Here is a 17,644-nt window from a genome sequence, read left to right as displayed (position 1 = left end):
TTCTCCCTTTACCTCTAACCCACTGTATTCAATTGTTCCATGCTACTAACTAAAATTTATGAGTCCTGCTTTTTCCTTCCAGAAACCGGGATAACAACTCTTTCATGAATCTACATTTTGTGCTTAGCTTCTGGCCTTTTCAGTTGAAAGCAATATTGGTGCTGGTGTTCATACAAGATTATAGGTGCAAGCAATCGTACTTAGAAAGGATAATTGCAATCATAATCAGTCATTTGCACCTTCCAAAAGAGGAGCAAGTGATTAATTGCATCAGAAATCATTTCATTAACACAGCTAATAAAAGGTGTCATTATGTTTTCAATTAATGCCTTTTATCTGAGGATTTCAATAGGGCTTCAAGTATCTCCATAGTTTATATATAAAGTCCACATTGTCACACAGGCATCTGGTGCTCAGGAAGATTCCAGATTTAGGAATTGTGGACATATACTTTTCTATTTCATGTATGCACATTCTCTCCCACCCAAAAAACGTTGAAAGAGACTTCAATGAAAAAACCTATTTATCTTATTGTCTGCATATGTAATTATTCCCCCCCCCCAAATTATTTGTAGGAAAGTAGATTGGCCTATTCTTTTAGAAAAGACAGTTTAAGAAAAAGTGAAAAATATTGGGCTAGAAAAATAAGAATATTTATATCCTAATCCCAAATCTGATCCTTATTAGCTACAGACACTTTCTTCCCCATTTTTAAACTTTTTCTTTTAGGGGCAAAATACAACATAATGTATGCCTGCATACTAGCAGGAATAAAAACAATTATAGGGTGTATCCTTCTGTTTAATTTTTTCAACATATTTTTCCTTTTTGAAGACAATATTGCTTATAACTAGCTACTGTGTGTGTGCGCATGCATTTTGTGAAAGTATCTATAAGTTTCACCAGCTCATCAAAGGGATCCATGACTCCCCAAATTTAAGAATATACTATTATAAATACATATGGAATATAAAGTAATGGCTTTTAGCAAAGAACTTTTGGGCAAATCACCCAACCTCTTAGAGCTTTCCAGCCCTTTTCTGCAAAATAAAGATGATTTTAGAATTGCAGCATGAAAAGAAAGATCACAGTTCCTGGTCTACTTAGATCAATGGATTGTTTTAGGAATCTAATGGAATAATGTTGATAAAAAGATACTCTAAATAATACTCTAAAGTATTATGCAAATGTCAGGGGTTGTCATTATTTCAAACATCATGTAAGGAGATCTCATAGTCTTTTAAGATACCATATTGCTATATCAGGTAACTATTTGGCTATTCTTTCAGGAAAATCAGAACTTATGCTCAGCAAAAAACCCAAGAAAATAGCCCTTCATTTTAATGAAGATGATTACTAATTCTCCCATGAATCTTTTTCTTTCCAGCCTTAACCACCCTACTCCTTCATTCATATTGACCTATTATTGAAAACCTCAGGCTATTCTAATCAATATATTATCCATCATTACTAAATTGGACACTCGTGATAATGGAACAGAAACAGAGTGACTTTTGTGGAAGAATTATTTTTCTACATGACATTTTCCATTTATATTACTTTCATTCCTTAGTCCCATGGAAAACTTTTTTAATATGTTATTTTATTTTCCAGTAAAAACAATTTTTAACACCTGTTTTAAAATTTCTAAGATCAAAATTCTCCCTCCCTCCTACCTCTCTCCCTCTTTAAGACAGCAAGCAATTTGGTAAAGTTTATACACGTTCAGCCATGCAAAACATATTTCTAGATTTGTGATGTTGTGAAAGAAAACAGACTAACAAAACCTTTCAGAAACTTTTAAAGGGGTTTTGCCTCTATTGTGTGAAATTTCAACTGTCTAGTTCTTTCTTTAGGAAACAAAAACCATGCCAGACATATTCATGCAACTATTCTACCACATGACATAGTTGTTTCCTTTACCTTATGAATAGAGTGGGGGGAAATCTTTTCCCCTACCAATAATCGGATTATTGCATCCCATCTCTCCATGGCCTGGTAGTCCCATGCGGTCACCATGAATGCAATCTGTCTAGAGGTGAGTTGCATGTCCTGGGCAGCAAAAACTGTCCCATCAGTCCCCACTTTGAAGTTCAAATTATTTGTCTCATATTCCACTCCATTGGTACTGCTGCAGCTGCTGAATTTTACTAGAAGAAAGGTTGAAAAAAAAAAAGGAGATATGTCATGCTATAACTCTTGATCAGAAAACAACAACAGGAACAAAAACACACATACACATAAAATCAAATATGCATCTTAACAGGTTTCATTTTTTTTCCTTGGCATGTTTAAGATCTCAAAAAACATGAAAGGGGAGGGCTGTTTAGTTGTTATTTTGACCTTCAGCAAGGTATTGTCTTTTATCTTCATACTCAGAGGAATTGGCTGCTGGCTTTTAAAAAGCAAGATTAGGGGGCACCTGATAGTTTCATTATATCTAAAACACAGCTGTTCTCCATTTCTACAAATGGATTTCTCTCTTGTCACTATGATCTCAGAATTCAACTGGAGACTATTAACTGCAGGGTGGGTATTTTCTTTTTTTTTTTTTTTTATTATATATATATATATATATATTTTATAATATTATCCCTTGTATTCATTTTTCCAATTTACCCCCCCTCCCTCTATTCCCTCCCCCCCGACGACAGGCAATACCATACATTTTATATGTGTTACAATATAGTCTAGGTACAATACATGTGTGCGAATATCACTTTCTTGTTGCACAATAAACATTAGAATCCGAAGGTACATGCAACCTGGGCAGACAGATATTAGTGCTAACAATTTTCATTCCCCTCCCAGTGTTTCTTCTCTGGGTGCAGCTACCCCTGTCCATCATTGATCAACTGGAAGTGAGTTGGATCTTCTTTATGTTGAAGATTTCCACTTCCATCAGAATACATCCTCATACAGCATTGTTGTTGAAGTGTACAGTGATCTTCTGGTTCTGCTCATTTCACTCAGCATCAGTTGATTTAAGTCTCTCCAGGCCTCTCTATATTCCTCCTGCTGGTCATTTCTTACCGAGCAATAATATTCCATAACCTTCATATACCACAATTTACCCAACCATTCTCCAACTGATGGACATCCATTCATCCTCCAGTTTCTAGCTACAACAAAAAGAGCCGCCACAAACATTTTGGCACATATATGTCTCTTTCCGCTCTTTAGTATTTCTTTGGGATATAATCCCAGTAGTAGCGCTGCTGGGTCAAAGGGTATGCACAGTTTGATAACTTTTTGGGCATAATTCCAGATTGCTCTCCAGAATGGCTGGATTCTTTCACAACTCCACCAGCAATGTATTAGTGTCCCAGTTTCCAGGGTGGGTATTTTCTACCTGAAATATATTCCTTGCTTCAATAGTCTGCCTACCATATGCAAACCTCTCTTCACAATAATTGGATAACCTAAAAACCCTTAATTACTGTGGCTTGTTCCAAGAGAAGGCCAAATGTAGAAAATGTTTTTAAAAAATTGAGGAAGGGGAAATACAATCTAAGAAATATTAAATGATAGCAGGCAGACCACCAAAGGAGAATTGTAATCCCACGCTTAGTGATTATTTGGCTTACTTAGCTAATGAGAGCCATTACACAATTCTGAAGCCTGCTGCAAAATGCAATGCACAAGACTTCCCAACAGGGCCAGACCAGAACATAGGCAGCATGAAAGGCTGGGGACTAAGGGGAAGAGGAGAAGAGGAAGGATGGGAAAATACTTCACTGGTTAATTGAAAATATAGAATTAAAGCAGATATTCCATTGACACTGCTGGGAGCAGCACATACAGCTTTGCTTCCAAAACATTAACTAGGAAACAAAATTGATAACACACTTCTTAATGATTTCAGGAGTGAACCCATTTTTATTTCTGCTATGGAAAGAGGGGTTTATTTTTTCTAAGTTGTACATTCATTCAAATCACATTAATATATATAAGCTTTTGAAGCTACCATGGAATGTGGCAGCAAATTATGAGGCATCCATAGCCAGTATCACATTGCTTTGATGAAATTTTTTTAAAAATCCCCAAGCTCCACAATGGCTAAAAAGTTATCTAATATTTATAAAAATGTTAGGATCTAAGACATAATGATAGGAGGATGTTTTTGAGCAAATTCTTTTGGTCATCAAATGCATATTTATTTTAAAATCTCAAAAAAACATTACTGCTTATTAGAGAAAGGGTCCCCTCCCCTTAAATTTCACTTTTTATTGTTTCTTTCCTTAAAGTCAATCTTTGATAGGCTGCCCCAAATTCTGACACTTTTCCAGGTACCTCTGTCTTTTACCTCTACCATTAAGGAAACAAAATATGCAGAAAATGACCATTGTCATTTTTTTTCCCTGGGCTTAAGGACAATTAGGGCTCACAGAGTTCCACAAACAGAACCTTTAAGGAACAAGTTGAAAATAGTGACTCCAATGAGAGGTGGTAAAAGGGATAGATTTTTTTGCTTCTTAATGAGGAAATAATTACATTTTTTTTTCAAATGAGAGGTGAATTCTGAAATGCTCTGATAGTTCCTTTTCCCAACAGTAAACAAATTAAAGTCAACTACAAACTGACTGGATCAATCACTTCTGACACCATACTGTCATTGACAGGAACATGACAGTTACATGATTGCTGTGAAATCTGTGCAAAATACATTAATAAAATCTTTTGTTCTAGGAAAGCAGACCTCTAGCATAACAAAGTGTTTCTACCAGCCTTAGAGAGTCAACAATGGAGATTGAATTTGGCATCAGAGAATCAAGCCTCTTATTTTAGTTGTGCTACTTACTTTATATGAGCTTGGGTCATTCATTTTCCTCTCTGTGTGTCTCAGGAGGAAAATGGAATATGAGAAAAATCTGTAAAATGAGGAGTGGGACTAGTTATCTCTATGGTTCATTCAAGCTCTAAATACTATGATAAAAACTGTATGCTTCCCTTTAAGGAAATCCAATGTACAGAAATATATGAGGACCAAAAGCAAAACAAACAAACAAAATAACTGGAAATATTCACTTGATGGAACAATTTATCACCTTTTTAAAAATACAAAAGGAATTTACCTAAGAGAGTTCCCCTGGTAAACTTGAACAGAACTTGATTTTATATGTGTGTGTGTGTGTGTGTGTGTGTGTGTGTGTGCGTGTGTGTGTGTGGGTGTGTGTGTATAATACATACACACAAGTATATCTATATATCTTTTGGGGGCATCATGCTGGTAATAAAAATCTATATTCACCTATATGCTTACATGGAATTGAGGAAGGATGAATGTTGTGCTATATTTATATATTCATGTTATTTTACATGTATACACATAGGATATGCATTTTTACACAGATGCTGTTCCTGATAGTCAATGAAACATAGCCTGCCATGGGACTGAACAAGCTAATCTAGGTCCTGTTACCATTCTGTTTGCAGAGTTTGGCCTGTAGTAAGCAGTCGAGGCCTTTGCCCACAAGGTCTAAAGCTGCTTATGGAATTATCTTTCATCCTCTGTGAGCTGTGGATTGCCTGCACTCAAAACCCCCTGCTTCTATTCTCCTTTCCCCCCAGCCCCAACAGCATGCCAATCTGTCAGCACTGTCAGCTACAGCTGGTTTCTCAGTTGTACAGGGGGGCCTAAGGCCCTGATTCAGTGTCACCCCGGAGTTCTTTGAGCTGACCACCTGCTATGTGTCTGCCCTCCTTTAGTCCACCAGGGTATTCTGCTTTTACCAATTCTTCTCACAGCACGACTACTGGATTGACTTTCTGTGGTCCCTGCTCCAGTGCCTGTGGAGTGGCTGAGTTCCAGGAATGTGCCACGGGAGCCTTTGTCCTCATCTTTGATGGGGTGTGTGACACTGGTTGATTCAGTCCAATGGCAGAGCTTAGAGATGGCAACAGGCCCGCAAATTTCACAAAGGCACAGTGATGAAGTTACTTCCCTGCAGATGCAGATTTCTTCTAGACCCATAGCCCACATCTACTGCCTGCCTGTCAGAAAAGATGCCAGTTTTCTTAGCTTCACTGGTTATCCTCTTGTCGTGAGACCACATATATTGGTTTGCCTTGCTCTTCACTTTAGAAACCTTAAAGTTCTAAGCAATGACACCGACTTGTGGCGGGGGTAGATTTTATAACTTTGGCATCATTAACAACTACCATAATTAATCCTTATACAAAGACAAAAAAATGATTTGTTGAATGAATGAATCTCTATGACATGTAGGATACAGGGATTCATGGACCAAAATGTTAGCGTACATATATACATGTAGACACACATATATGTATGTTTTTGAATTAAGGAAGATAATTTCCTGAATTCAGGCCCAGCACTGTGACACCTAGCTGCCCTTTCTTAAAAGAAGCACCCAGAATTGAACACAAACATAATTAGTCATTTGATCGCAGTGAACAAGAGAATTATCAATCCCACACAAGGAAATGATCATTCTATTAAAATAGCTCAAGATTAAGGTTGTTTTCAACCAATCATATATTATTAAGTACCTTGTATGTGAGAGATTCTTCTAGGTTCTAAGTATACAAGTACAATGAATGAAACAAGCCCTACTTGTAGTCAGCTTATAATGAGGAAAGGTGATGAACCTGACAAAGTGTGTGTGTGTGTATGTGTCTATGTGTGTGTGTATTGAAAGAAGTGTGTACATGTGCACATGAGTGTATTCTTTCTGCATTTATATGTGCATGTATACATATGCTTATGTAGAGAATTAAGTAATAAATTAACACATAGGCAAATAGTTAAATACAAGCTACTTTGGGAGTGCACCAATAGGGAAATCAGATAAAGCTTCATTTAGAAGATATACTAACTGCATCTTAAAGGAAGTGATGGAGTCCATGAAGTAAGGATAAGAAGACAGTATATTTCAGCCATGAGGGGTAGTCAATGCAAAGGCACGGGAAGATGGGAAAAAGAAAGCCCTGAGAGGGGAAGGGAAAAAGAGCCAATATGGCTCAATCACAGAGGGAAGGAGGGAGAATAATATTCAAGAAGGTTGGGAAATATGGATTGGAACCAAGTATACAGGGATTTAAAAACTAAACAGAGGAGTTAGTATTTTATACTAGAGTCTCTGAAAAGCCACAGAGACTGACTGAGTAGGGAAGTTATATCAATATTTAAGAAAATTTACTTTGGCAGCAGTGTGGTATTGGAAAAATTTGGAGATTGTGTGACCAATTAGAATATATGACTACAATCAAGGTGAGAGGTGATAAAGTTTTTACTCTCCTGATAACTGTATGTATTGGGAAAAGAAGTTGGATATGAGAGATATTTTTAAAGTAGAATAGAGAAGATTTGGTACTTATTGGATATGTGTGTAAAGAGCAAAGTATAAGGTTGAGTTCATGAAGCTGAAGCATTGGAAGGATGGTAATGCCTTTGACTGAATTAAGAAAGTTTGGAAGAGGAAAGGGTTTGACAGAAAATACAAATTCAGTTTTAAACATTTTAAATGTAAAATGTCTTCAGGATATCCAATTTTAAATGATCAATAATCAATTATTGTTATAGGACTTAGCTGCCAAATTGTTTTGCTGATACATGCATATTAGGCTTAATAGTTCATTAAATTCCCTCAAATTTTTTTTTTTTTGGCATGAATGACTTTTCTAGTCATGTTTTCTTTATCTTATACTTGTAAAACTGGGGGAATTTCAGGCCCCAATCCATGATTATAAATATTTTTCTATTACATTTCATTTTTAATGAGAAGGGTGAACATTTAAACTAAAGTTTCACCATACATCTAGCAAATTAACAAAGATGGTAAAAGATGGGAAGAGGTAATGTTGGAAGGATTGTAGACAGATAGCTATACTAATATTATTTTTGTGAAACTGTGAATTGGTCCAACCATCCTGAAAAGCAATTTGGAATTATGTGAAGAAAACAACTTAAGTGCTCATCCTCTTTGACTCAAAGGTTCTACTGTAAAGCATATACCTTAAAAGGGGTTTTTGCCAAAAAGAAAGACCTCATATACTACAAAATACTTATAGCAGGGCTTTTTTGTAAAAGGTTGCAAAGATATAAAAATAAAATAGATGACATTTACTGGAGGGTAATAAGGAAATGATAATATATTGATTATGATGAATATAAAGAATCATTAATTAGATTAACTGATACAAAGGGTATATATATTGCAAAGTAATACATAATGACTACAATAATGTAAATGAAAATGAAAGTCAAAATAAAAAAATCTAAGCTGAATGCTATAGAATTATCAAGTTGCATCTGAAGAAGTTATTAGAAGATACTTCCCTTTACTTTTTTACAGACTATGTATGGACTATGAGTGTGAAACACTGTATATAATACCAGACTTTTCCAAAATATTTGTAAGTTTTACTGAATTTTTTTTCTTACTTTTTAAAAGTTTGTTTATAAGGGCTAGTTTTCTGAGATGGGGAAGAGATACACTGGGAAATATAGGTAATGTAAATATAAAATATATTTTAAAATATCACCTTCTTTACTTCAACATACTGTTCCAACCTATAGAAAATGTGATCCCACTTTTCGCTTTTCCTCTCAGGTTTGTGTCATTCAGAAATTTGATATGCAGACAACCTATTCTTTCAATCAATACTTCAACTGGTCCCAGATCTCACTTGTGTAGGCACTTCTAGTGGAACAAATTATAACCCATCCTTTGTAATTATTGTCTCTGTATTTCCATAAATCCTCTATAGATAATACATTGGAAATTTTCCTCTAGGTCTTTTTAATATTTTATGAACAGTAATACAGTACTCAGACTGTCTATTTATTTTCCTTTCTTGCTACGTCACGGACCCACCTCTGTTTTCTGATAATACATTGCCTTCATCAAAATCACTGATTAAATATTGGCTAGAACAGGTTCAATGACAGAACCTTGAAACATTGCACTAGAGAGAGGATTTTAGGTTCACAATGATACATTACCCATTTCTGAATCTTTCTAATCTTACCATCATCTAGCCTGCATATCTCCATCTTATTCCTGAAGACTTTATATGAGTTGAATGCATTGCTGAAATTTTTTAGATCCATGGCATTTCCTGATCTATGTCTGGAATTCACATCAAAAAAAGAAAACAAGATTAACTTAAACAGAACATCAGACTTGGAGTTGGGAAGAGATGAGTTCAAATCCTGCTTCAGACATTTATCTGCCATGTAATCTTTAGAAAGCCACTTGATTCCAATGTATCTGCTTCCCAATCTTTAAAATGGATATAACAATAGCAACTACCTTGCGAGACTGTTGTGGGGACCCAGTGAGAAAATGTGTACAAAGTACTTTGCAAAAGAATGGTAGTAATGATAATAACAACTAGCATTGATATTACTCTTCAAGGTTTACAAAGTGTTTTATTTAAGTTATCTCATTTAATCCTTACTTTACTTTACTTTATGCCAGTGCTTTTTCTAAGATCTTTGCATCCAAAGAGAACCTAGTATGTCCTTAGGATTTATGACAGGACATGATATGGCTACGGACCCTAAGAAGCTTCCTATATTTTGAGGAACTAATGTGTGAATCTTGTGACTGAAGATGGTCTAGAACTAAATGTTACATTATATAATGTAACTAGTTTGGCCACATTATGGCCATTGGGTTAGGAAAATTAAGCTTAAATCCTCTCTCTGAAATATAATAGTTGATTTATCTTGAGAAAATCACTTAACATCTCAGTAACCTCAGACAACAATTTAAGAGAATGAATTTTACCTATCTGCATGAGTGGAAAACGATTCTTTAGTGGGGTCTTTGATACTAATGAAATCAGACATCTTCAACAATTACAAAAAAACTTCAGGGGTTAGGAAATATTTTGTCTTCCCAGTGCCTAACACCTTGCTTTGTACAGAGTTCTGTGGGTACTTACTAAATGCTGAATTAAATTGAATTAAAGCACTGTAGGAATTCAAATAAATGTAGTGTTGTCAACACTTCAGAAACTTGGGAAGGCTTCTTGGAGGAAGTAGCTCTTGAATTAAGCTTTGATAGATTAACAATATTGGAATAGAGAGAGACTAAAAAAGAAGTATTTACAGGTAAATGGAACAATGTGGAACAAGCAGAGCAAAGATGTTTAAGATAGAGAGATGGATCTTAAGTGAGCGTAATAGTTCTCAAAGTATGGTCCACTAACTCCTAAAGATCTTTTCAGGAAATCCAAACTACTTTCATAATACTCTCAAGATTTTAATTTCTAATGCAGCAAATAGCAATAGACTAACGACCCTAAACAGAAATTCTTTGGGAGGTCCTTGATATTTTTAATAGTATAAAGTGGTTCTGAGAACACAACTAATGAATCTGAAGCAGGATTTGAACCTAGCTCTCTCTCATTCCAAATCTACCACTCAGTAATATCTTAATTATGCAGAATTTAGTGGGAATACTTTATTAATGTTCTTATATATTCTTCTGAAATGTTTCTGGTCTTATGAACTCAACATTTAGGATAAGGATGTAAATATCAGGAAAACAGGCTTATGTTGCAGATTTTTAAAAAGAAAAATGGAAATTAATAATATATAATCCATATGTTATATAGAACAATATGTAACATTTTAAGATTTGTAAAATATCTTTACAGATATTATCTCATTTGATTCTAAAAATACATTGTCAGGTAGATTAATATTCGCACTTTAAAGATGAGGAAACTGAGGCCGATGGTCATGTATCACACAGCTGGTATGCATCTGAAGCAAAATTCTAATTCTTATTTTCCTGACTCCAAGCTTAGCTCTCTCTCTATTCATTGAATCATCATCTCTTATCTCCAGCACTACACAACACATTCTGAATTTTAGAATCTTGATCAGGGAAAGTCTGCAGATGATCTCTGTGCTTATAAAAGAGAGAATGAATTACTGGACTTTCTAAGAAAGGGTTGATAATTGAGATTTGTTTAGAAAAAAAATCAATTAGGAAGAGCTTTCTGCTTAGCCCTCAGTTACCCAGAAAATGAAATGATCCAAGAATCTTTTTTTCCTAAGCATTCTGTGTAACTGAAGATTCTTTGTGTTCTTTTTAGCAATGACTTTAAGGAGGATGTGATTTTATGGTAAAGAGAAGTGTCATTATATATTTAGAGATGTCTTGCTAATAAAATATCCCCAATGGGGGAAAATTACCACTAAACTCCATGCCCAGCACTATAGATACCCAAGGTGAAAAGGAAACTCGATAGTTTATGTTAATTCCTTTCCTAATACAGTTACATTTGATTTTCTAATTTCTTTCTCAGTCTTCTGAAAGGAAAAAAAAATCACAACAAGCCTATGGGATCCTTCATTCTTCAATTTATTTTTCTAAACGAATTAAATGAAATCTCCAAATGTTGAAAACAAATTTATTATTATTATTATTATTATTATTATTATTATTATTATTATTCTGGTTCACCATAGGTGCTATAAATGGAGGTAAAATCTGAGCATGGCATGGGCAGCTAAAATTTGAAACATGTTTTGGCTTTCTATGGGCATTTACAGAAAAATTACCTTTATTCATATCAAAACAAAAAGCCTCAGAGAACTACTCTGATATAGCGCTCATTTCCTTCAACCCCCCCAACCATAATCTGTTTCCCAGCATTTTCTTAGTGACAGAAATATTCTTATGGCATCTACATTTCATGAAATATATGTACGTCAGCTATGCCAAGACATTTCTATGGTTCCAGTGGGTTGCTGCACTTTATAAATAGGAAAACATTGTAAAACAGAAGAACCAGAAGGGGCCTTGGAGACCATCTAACCTAAGCCTCTCATTTTTCCAATGAAGAAACTCAGGACTAAAGTAGTTTAATGATTTGCTTAAAGCAGTGAACAGCAGACACAGAAGTAGAACCCAGGTCTCCCAGATCTCAATATGGTGATTCTTCCCAAGACAAATTTTATAGAACAAAAGAAATTAATATCTTCAGGAGTAATTCATTGGTTGCATGAATCCAGTGCAGGCCATAGTCAGTTTCTTTAACATTTTAAAATATGTTTGAAATAAAAAAAAATATTTCTCTGGGCTCTAGAATTGTGTGTCTGTGTCCAGTTTTATTCTGTTATCTCAAAATTGCTACCTGTTGCATGATGTCTCTCTGTGGTTTGCTAATTACTTCCATTAGTTTAAAACAAACTTGACAAGAGACAGAAGGAATCCTGAGAGAAATTAAATCTAATTGTTTAAATATGCACAGTCAAAGTCTGCTCTCTCTTCCTCCTCTCAGTTGCAGAAGGTAACCACTGCATTGATCTGAATTAAACATGGAGAAATGTTCCCCTGCTGCAAGCATGAGTGCAGTCCTGCACAGATGCCTTGACCCTGCCCTCTGTCAAGTTTAGCAAGGGTACAAAACCCAACATCCATCCTGTATAATTGGGTTGTTTTCTCTTGCTGCACCCAGCATATCAGCACTTTCCTGATGTACATTAAATACATACCTATCTACATATTTATTCTATTCTTTCAACCAGCCGGCACATGGTAATTACTTGGGTGTATTATCAGTTCCTACTCTGGAAGCAGCGTCTGCAGAAAAAAAATCTGATGGTGTCAGAATGTAGAGGGCACGGAGCTGCCGAAATGTGCTTTTCTCCCTTCTGTTCTGCAATAGGTACATTTTCTCTCCTCTTTTCCAGTGGCCTGATGCATATTTAGAGTGCTTGGGTAATCCTGATCCCTCCCAGTGTGGGATAATACCACAAAAATAACAGAGACAGCTTTTTCATGTTCTCTGTAGTCCCACCAAACTGGGCCATTTAGCCTTCTTTGTATATTTCCTCTGGCCATGCCTTATGTGCCTTTGCTCAGGCTTCTCCCTGTGCATATAATATTCTCAGCTTCTATACCCTTCCCTGAAATTCACCTGTTAAATTTATCTGTCTTTTAAGGTCCAGCCTTTGTGCTCCCTCCTTCCAGAAGTTGCTCCTCTGATTTGTAATCATTTTCCTCCTCTTTGGTCCTCACCACTTTTTACACTTCTCTTGTATTGATAATTATGATAATAGTTTATGTTTATATAGTGTTTTAAGTTCTCCAAAGCATTTTTTGGATTTTATCACATTTGATCAAAACCTCAAAGCCTACCATAAGCGATGATTATCCTTACAAAAATCCAGTGAGATAGATGCTATTATAAATCTCCATCAGGTAGGTAACTAAGTGGTACAATGGAGAGAGAAATGGGCTAGAATCAAGAAGACCAGAATTCAAATTTGACCTCAAACACTGACAAGTTATGTGATCTTGGGCAAGTCGATTAATCTTTTCTCAGTTTCCCCAACTGTAAAGAGGAAGAAATAATAGTACCTGCCTTGTAGGAATTGTTGTGAGGAACAAATGGGAAAATATTTGCAAAGTGCTCATTTAGCACAGTGCTTGGCAGGTAGAAGGTACTATATAATTGCTTATGTCCCCCCTGTTCCCCTTTCCTTCATTTGTCCCTCCTTTTATAGATGAGGAACCAGAGATTAAGATTAAAAATAATTTCCCTAGGGTCACACACCCTCATAATGTCATAGGTCCTCTTTGAAAACAAAGCAGGAAGAATAGTAACAAAAATAGCTGGTAAATGACTGAAGCAGGTCATCTTGACTCCATGTCCAGGGATCCATTATCCATTGTGCTACCTAATGACCTTTTATTCATTATAAGTGTATAGTTTTATATTAAGGTTGTATGTGTATAATATCTCCTATTAGACTATAAACTTAATGACTACCGGGGGCTTGTGTCATATTTAAATTTTTGTTCTCTCCCAGCATTTGAACATGGTAACAAGTACTTCAGAAATATTGAATTGAATCAATGGAGCTCAGAAAACAAGTCAAAGTTGGAGCTCATGGGTAGAAGCACTGGATCTGTAAATCAGAGATTTTGAGATCAAATCACACAGAGGTCTGAGAGGTCAGCTTTTTATTCCTAACTGTGAAAGGAATCTAAAAAAGGAAGAGGCTATTTTGGGAAGTAGTAAGTTCTTCAACCCTTGAAGTCTTCAGTAAAAGATGGATGTCCATCTCTCAGAGATCTTGTAGAAGGGATTCTTACTCTGCACAGACTAGGTATGATGATGTCTGAGATTGTATGATATTATTTGGGTGTCTACTTTTAAAATAGTTCTACTAATTGAACTAAAATAGTTCGGCTCAGTAATTGGATACTACTAGGTTGGTCAGTGGATAAAACACTGGACCTTGAATAAGGAAGACCCGAGTTCAAATCCAACCTCAGACACTTCATTGCATGACTTTGGACAAGTCACTTAAACTCTGTTTGTCTTAATCCACTGGAGAAGCAAATGGCAAACCATTCCAACATCCTTTCCAAGAAAAACCCCATGGACAGTATTGGCATACTATGGTCCATGGGATTATGAAGAGTTGGACTTAACTGAATGACTTAGCAACAATAGTCAGTGATCAGACATACCATTCTCCTTTGGCTTATTCATCTGATGGTTTTGCCTTCCTTTTGCCATACCATTGAAATATGTCTGAGTTCTGATGAAATATTTGGGCAGTTAGAATTGTCATTCACTATGATCTGAATGAATAGCTATTCAGCATGATTTGCACAAGCAAGAAATAAATTTGCAGAAATATTATTGGTTGGACACCTTCTAGAAAGCCTTAACTCTGTTAGAGAAAAGGGAAAAAATACCTCGGTATTTAAAAATTCATTTTAGCTGAATTGATTGATCTCTCCCCCCTATTTGTATGTTCCCCTCTCTCCCTCTCTCACCAGAATTTGATAAAAGGAAAGCAAATGGGTTGATGATCAGACATTCCATGTCTCTTCTTCTCAGACTTGGATGTCATTTCTCCCATATAAAGAACACACAGCACCTGGCCAGCCATCTGTCACTATAATGCATTTCCAGTCTCTGATACAAAAATGTTATTCTCTATATATTATTCTAGAGTCCACCTCAACACCCACTCACCAGCAGTGATTTATATTATTTATAGGATTCATTCTGCCTCTGTTGCTTAGGATGACCCTCTATTAAGTACAGATTCCAAGGATTCCTTCAAAATCCTGATTAGTGATCTTGAATTCTTTAAAAAAAAAAAAAAAGTATTCCCTTCTACCCTTTATTAACTACATAAAAGAATCTCCAATTCTTTGTTCCTTAAGCACAGAGTTCCAAAGGTATTATTCCAAGTGAAGAGAAAAATGAAGGTTTAAATTTGTTTTTTATTTCAATATTGTCTTCAATTGAAGTTTTATAATACAGTTAGAATCAGTACTGGATTTGAAGTTACAATACTTAATTTGAATCCTAGGTCTGCCATATAATAATTGTGTGGCCTTGGATAAATTATTTATCTCTCTTAACTTCAGTTTCTTCAACAAAATGCCCAGTGGAGTATATGTATTACCTGCTTCACAGTGATGACAGTAAAAGACCTTGACAAGCCTTAAAAATATCTATCATTATGATTATGATTATTATAGAATTATCAGAGCTTTGAATTTGCTGAGTGCCAAGAAGACAATGAACACTTACTGAATTGACATAAGGGCCCACCAAATAGTACTTTATATATCCATCAATTATTGAAATTCTAAGTATTGCAAGAGTGAATTTGGGTGAGGAATACACACACACACACACACACACACACAGAGTGTATTGCTATATTTATATGTGTATATATAAATATATATGCACATGTAATTATATAAAATATATAATTTGTATATATAATGTGTATTTATAAACACATTTATATATGTGAATATGTACATGCACACACACATTCACACACACACAATCTGTGGGTCTTGTTTAAGTAAGTGAATAGACAAAATACCATTTTTAGTAGTGAAAAGCACTATTTTCAATGAATGTATTATAATTGGATGGGGTGTTACATAATAGTCTCTCGAATTTAAATAGTGATTTATTATAGTGTACAAAGTGTTTTCTTTCTTCACAGAAATCATCACACTTATACACAGAATCATTGAAGCAAAGTACTTAAGTAATTCTTAGAATCAGTGTAATTCAGAAGTAGTAAATGATTTTAGAGATCATCTGGTTCAATACTTTCATTTTTACTAGGAGGAAAATAATCTTTGTCAGGGAAGTTAGGCAGTGCAGTGGATAGAGCATTAGATTTGGAATGAGGAAATTTGTGAATTCAAAATCAGCCTCATACATTATTTGAGTGACCCTGGACATGTCACTGAACCCTGTTTACCTCAGTATCCTCATTTATAAAATGAGCCTGAGGAAAAAATGGAAAACCACTCCAGTATCTCTGACAAAAAACAAACAAACAAACAAACAAACAAAAAAAAAAAACAAATGGGGTTATGCGGTGTTGGATATGATTGAAAAAAACAACTGAACAACAACAAAGAAATATTTTAACAGACCTTGATTTTCATTTTATTAATTAATTATTTATTGAGCACCTTTTGTGTTCAAAGTTCTGTGAAATTCAAATCCTCTTTTAAAATCTAGAAATCCCCTATATCTAAAAAAAAATATTTAATTGGATTTAAAAAAAGGTAAAGCTTGTGGTATGTCTGATGGTATTTTCTCTTAGAAATCACTAAATTTATATAATTTGCAGTTGATGCAAATCTGGAATTAAAAACGTCTGTTTGCCAAGCTCAGATCTCTGAGGATTTGTAGCTTCTTTCTTTGGCCAGTTTGAAATCCAAGAAACACCACATGATTTTAACATTCAAAGGATGTAGCATCCGTAATTAGGATTTCAGATAAACAGCACAGTCCCACATCTATCATTTTTTCCAGGGTGGTGAAAAAAAATTCCTTTAAAAAAATACATATCCTGTAGACATGTTCAGTGAGGCTCATCGGGAGCTTATGCTGAAAGTTGCATCAAATACCCAATGAAAGGAAAAGTACTGCGGATCCCTCATTAGTTGTCTTTCAGGTTTAACCCTTTACCCTCATCATTTTTAATTGCTTGCTCCATGAAAGGAGGCAGGATGACAATTTGTGCCAATGATTCAAGTAGTGAGTGACAGCTGGGTAAGCTAGTTTATCTGCAACAGACTATTTGACATTTGGAGGAGCAGTAAGTTGTATCTTCCCTAAGACTGGGCTGGTATAAAATTGCATTGTGTTAATCATATGTCCCTCTTCATAGCTTTTCTTGTTAGGTCATTGGGTAAAGATCAGAGATAGAAGAGTGAGTTTGTGACTAAATGAACTGGCTTGAAAGATGCCACTGGTACCACTAAACACAGAGCTATCTTTTCATCTGCTACTGGATCAGTTGTAGTGGACGGTGTGCTTGACTTGGAGTCAGGAAGACCTGGATGAAAATACCACCTTTGAGATTTATTGGCTGAGAAACTAAAGGCAAATCACTTTTACCTCTCTGAGTGTCATTGTACTCATCTGTAAAATGGGTATAAATAATGCCTTTAGGCATTTATAGGGTTTATGTGAAGTTCCAATGAAATAATGCAGGTCAAATGTTTTGCAAACTTTAAAGCACTATGCAAATATTATTTATAGTTGTGCAAATAATAAAACAAAACTATTATAAATTTAGGGAAGTAGTGTGGCAGAGTAGGCAAAAAGTTGACCTCACTTTATTTTTTTTCTTTTTTATTATAAC

At 35.2% G+C, this 17,644-nt stretch overlaps 1 protein-coding gene across 3 annotated transcripts in view; it reads right to left on the bottom strand.

Annotated features, from left to right (window-relative positions):
* Nucleotides 1-17,644, bottom strand: part of CDH4 (cadherin 4) — a 1,236,924-nt gene that overhangs the window by 435,644 nt on the left and 783,636 nt on the right. For all 3 annotated transcript variants that reach the window (XM_074288750.1, XM_074288748.1, XM_074288749.1), the window contains exon 3: nt 1,924-2,150. In XM_074288750.1, the coding sequence (XP_074144851.1) occupies nt 1,924-2,150 (227 nt within the window). The remainder of the gene's footprint in view (nt 1-1,923; nt 2,151-17,644) is intronic.

The sequence above is a fragment of the Sminthopsis crassicaudata genome, chromosome 2 (assembly GCF_048593235.1).
Source record: "Sminthopsis crassicaudata isolate SCR6 chromosome 2, ASM4859323v1, whole genome shotgun sequence".
Lineage (NCBI taxonomy): Eukaryota > Metazoa > Chordata > Mammalia > Dasyuromorphia > Dasyuridae > Sminthopsis > Sminthopsis crassicaudata.
The sequence above is the reverse complement of the archived record's forward strand: the minus strand, read 5'-3'. Positions and strand labels throughout refer to the sequence as shown.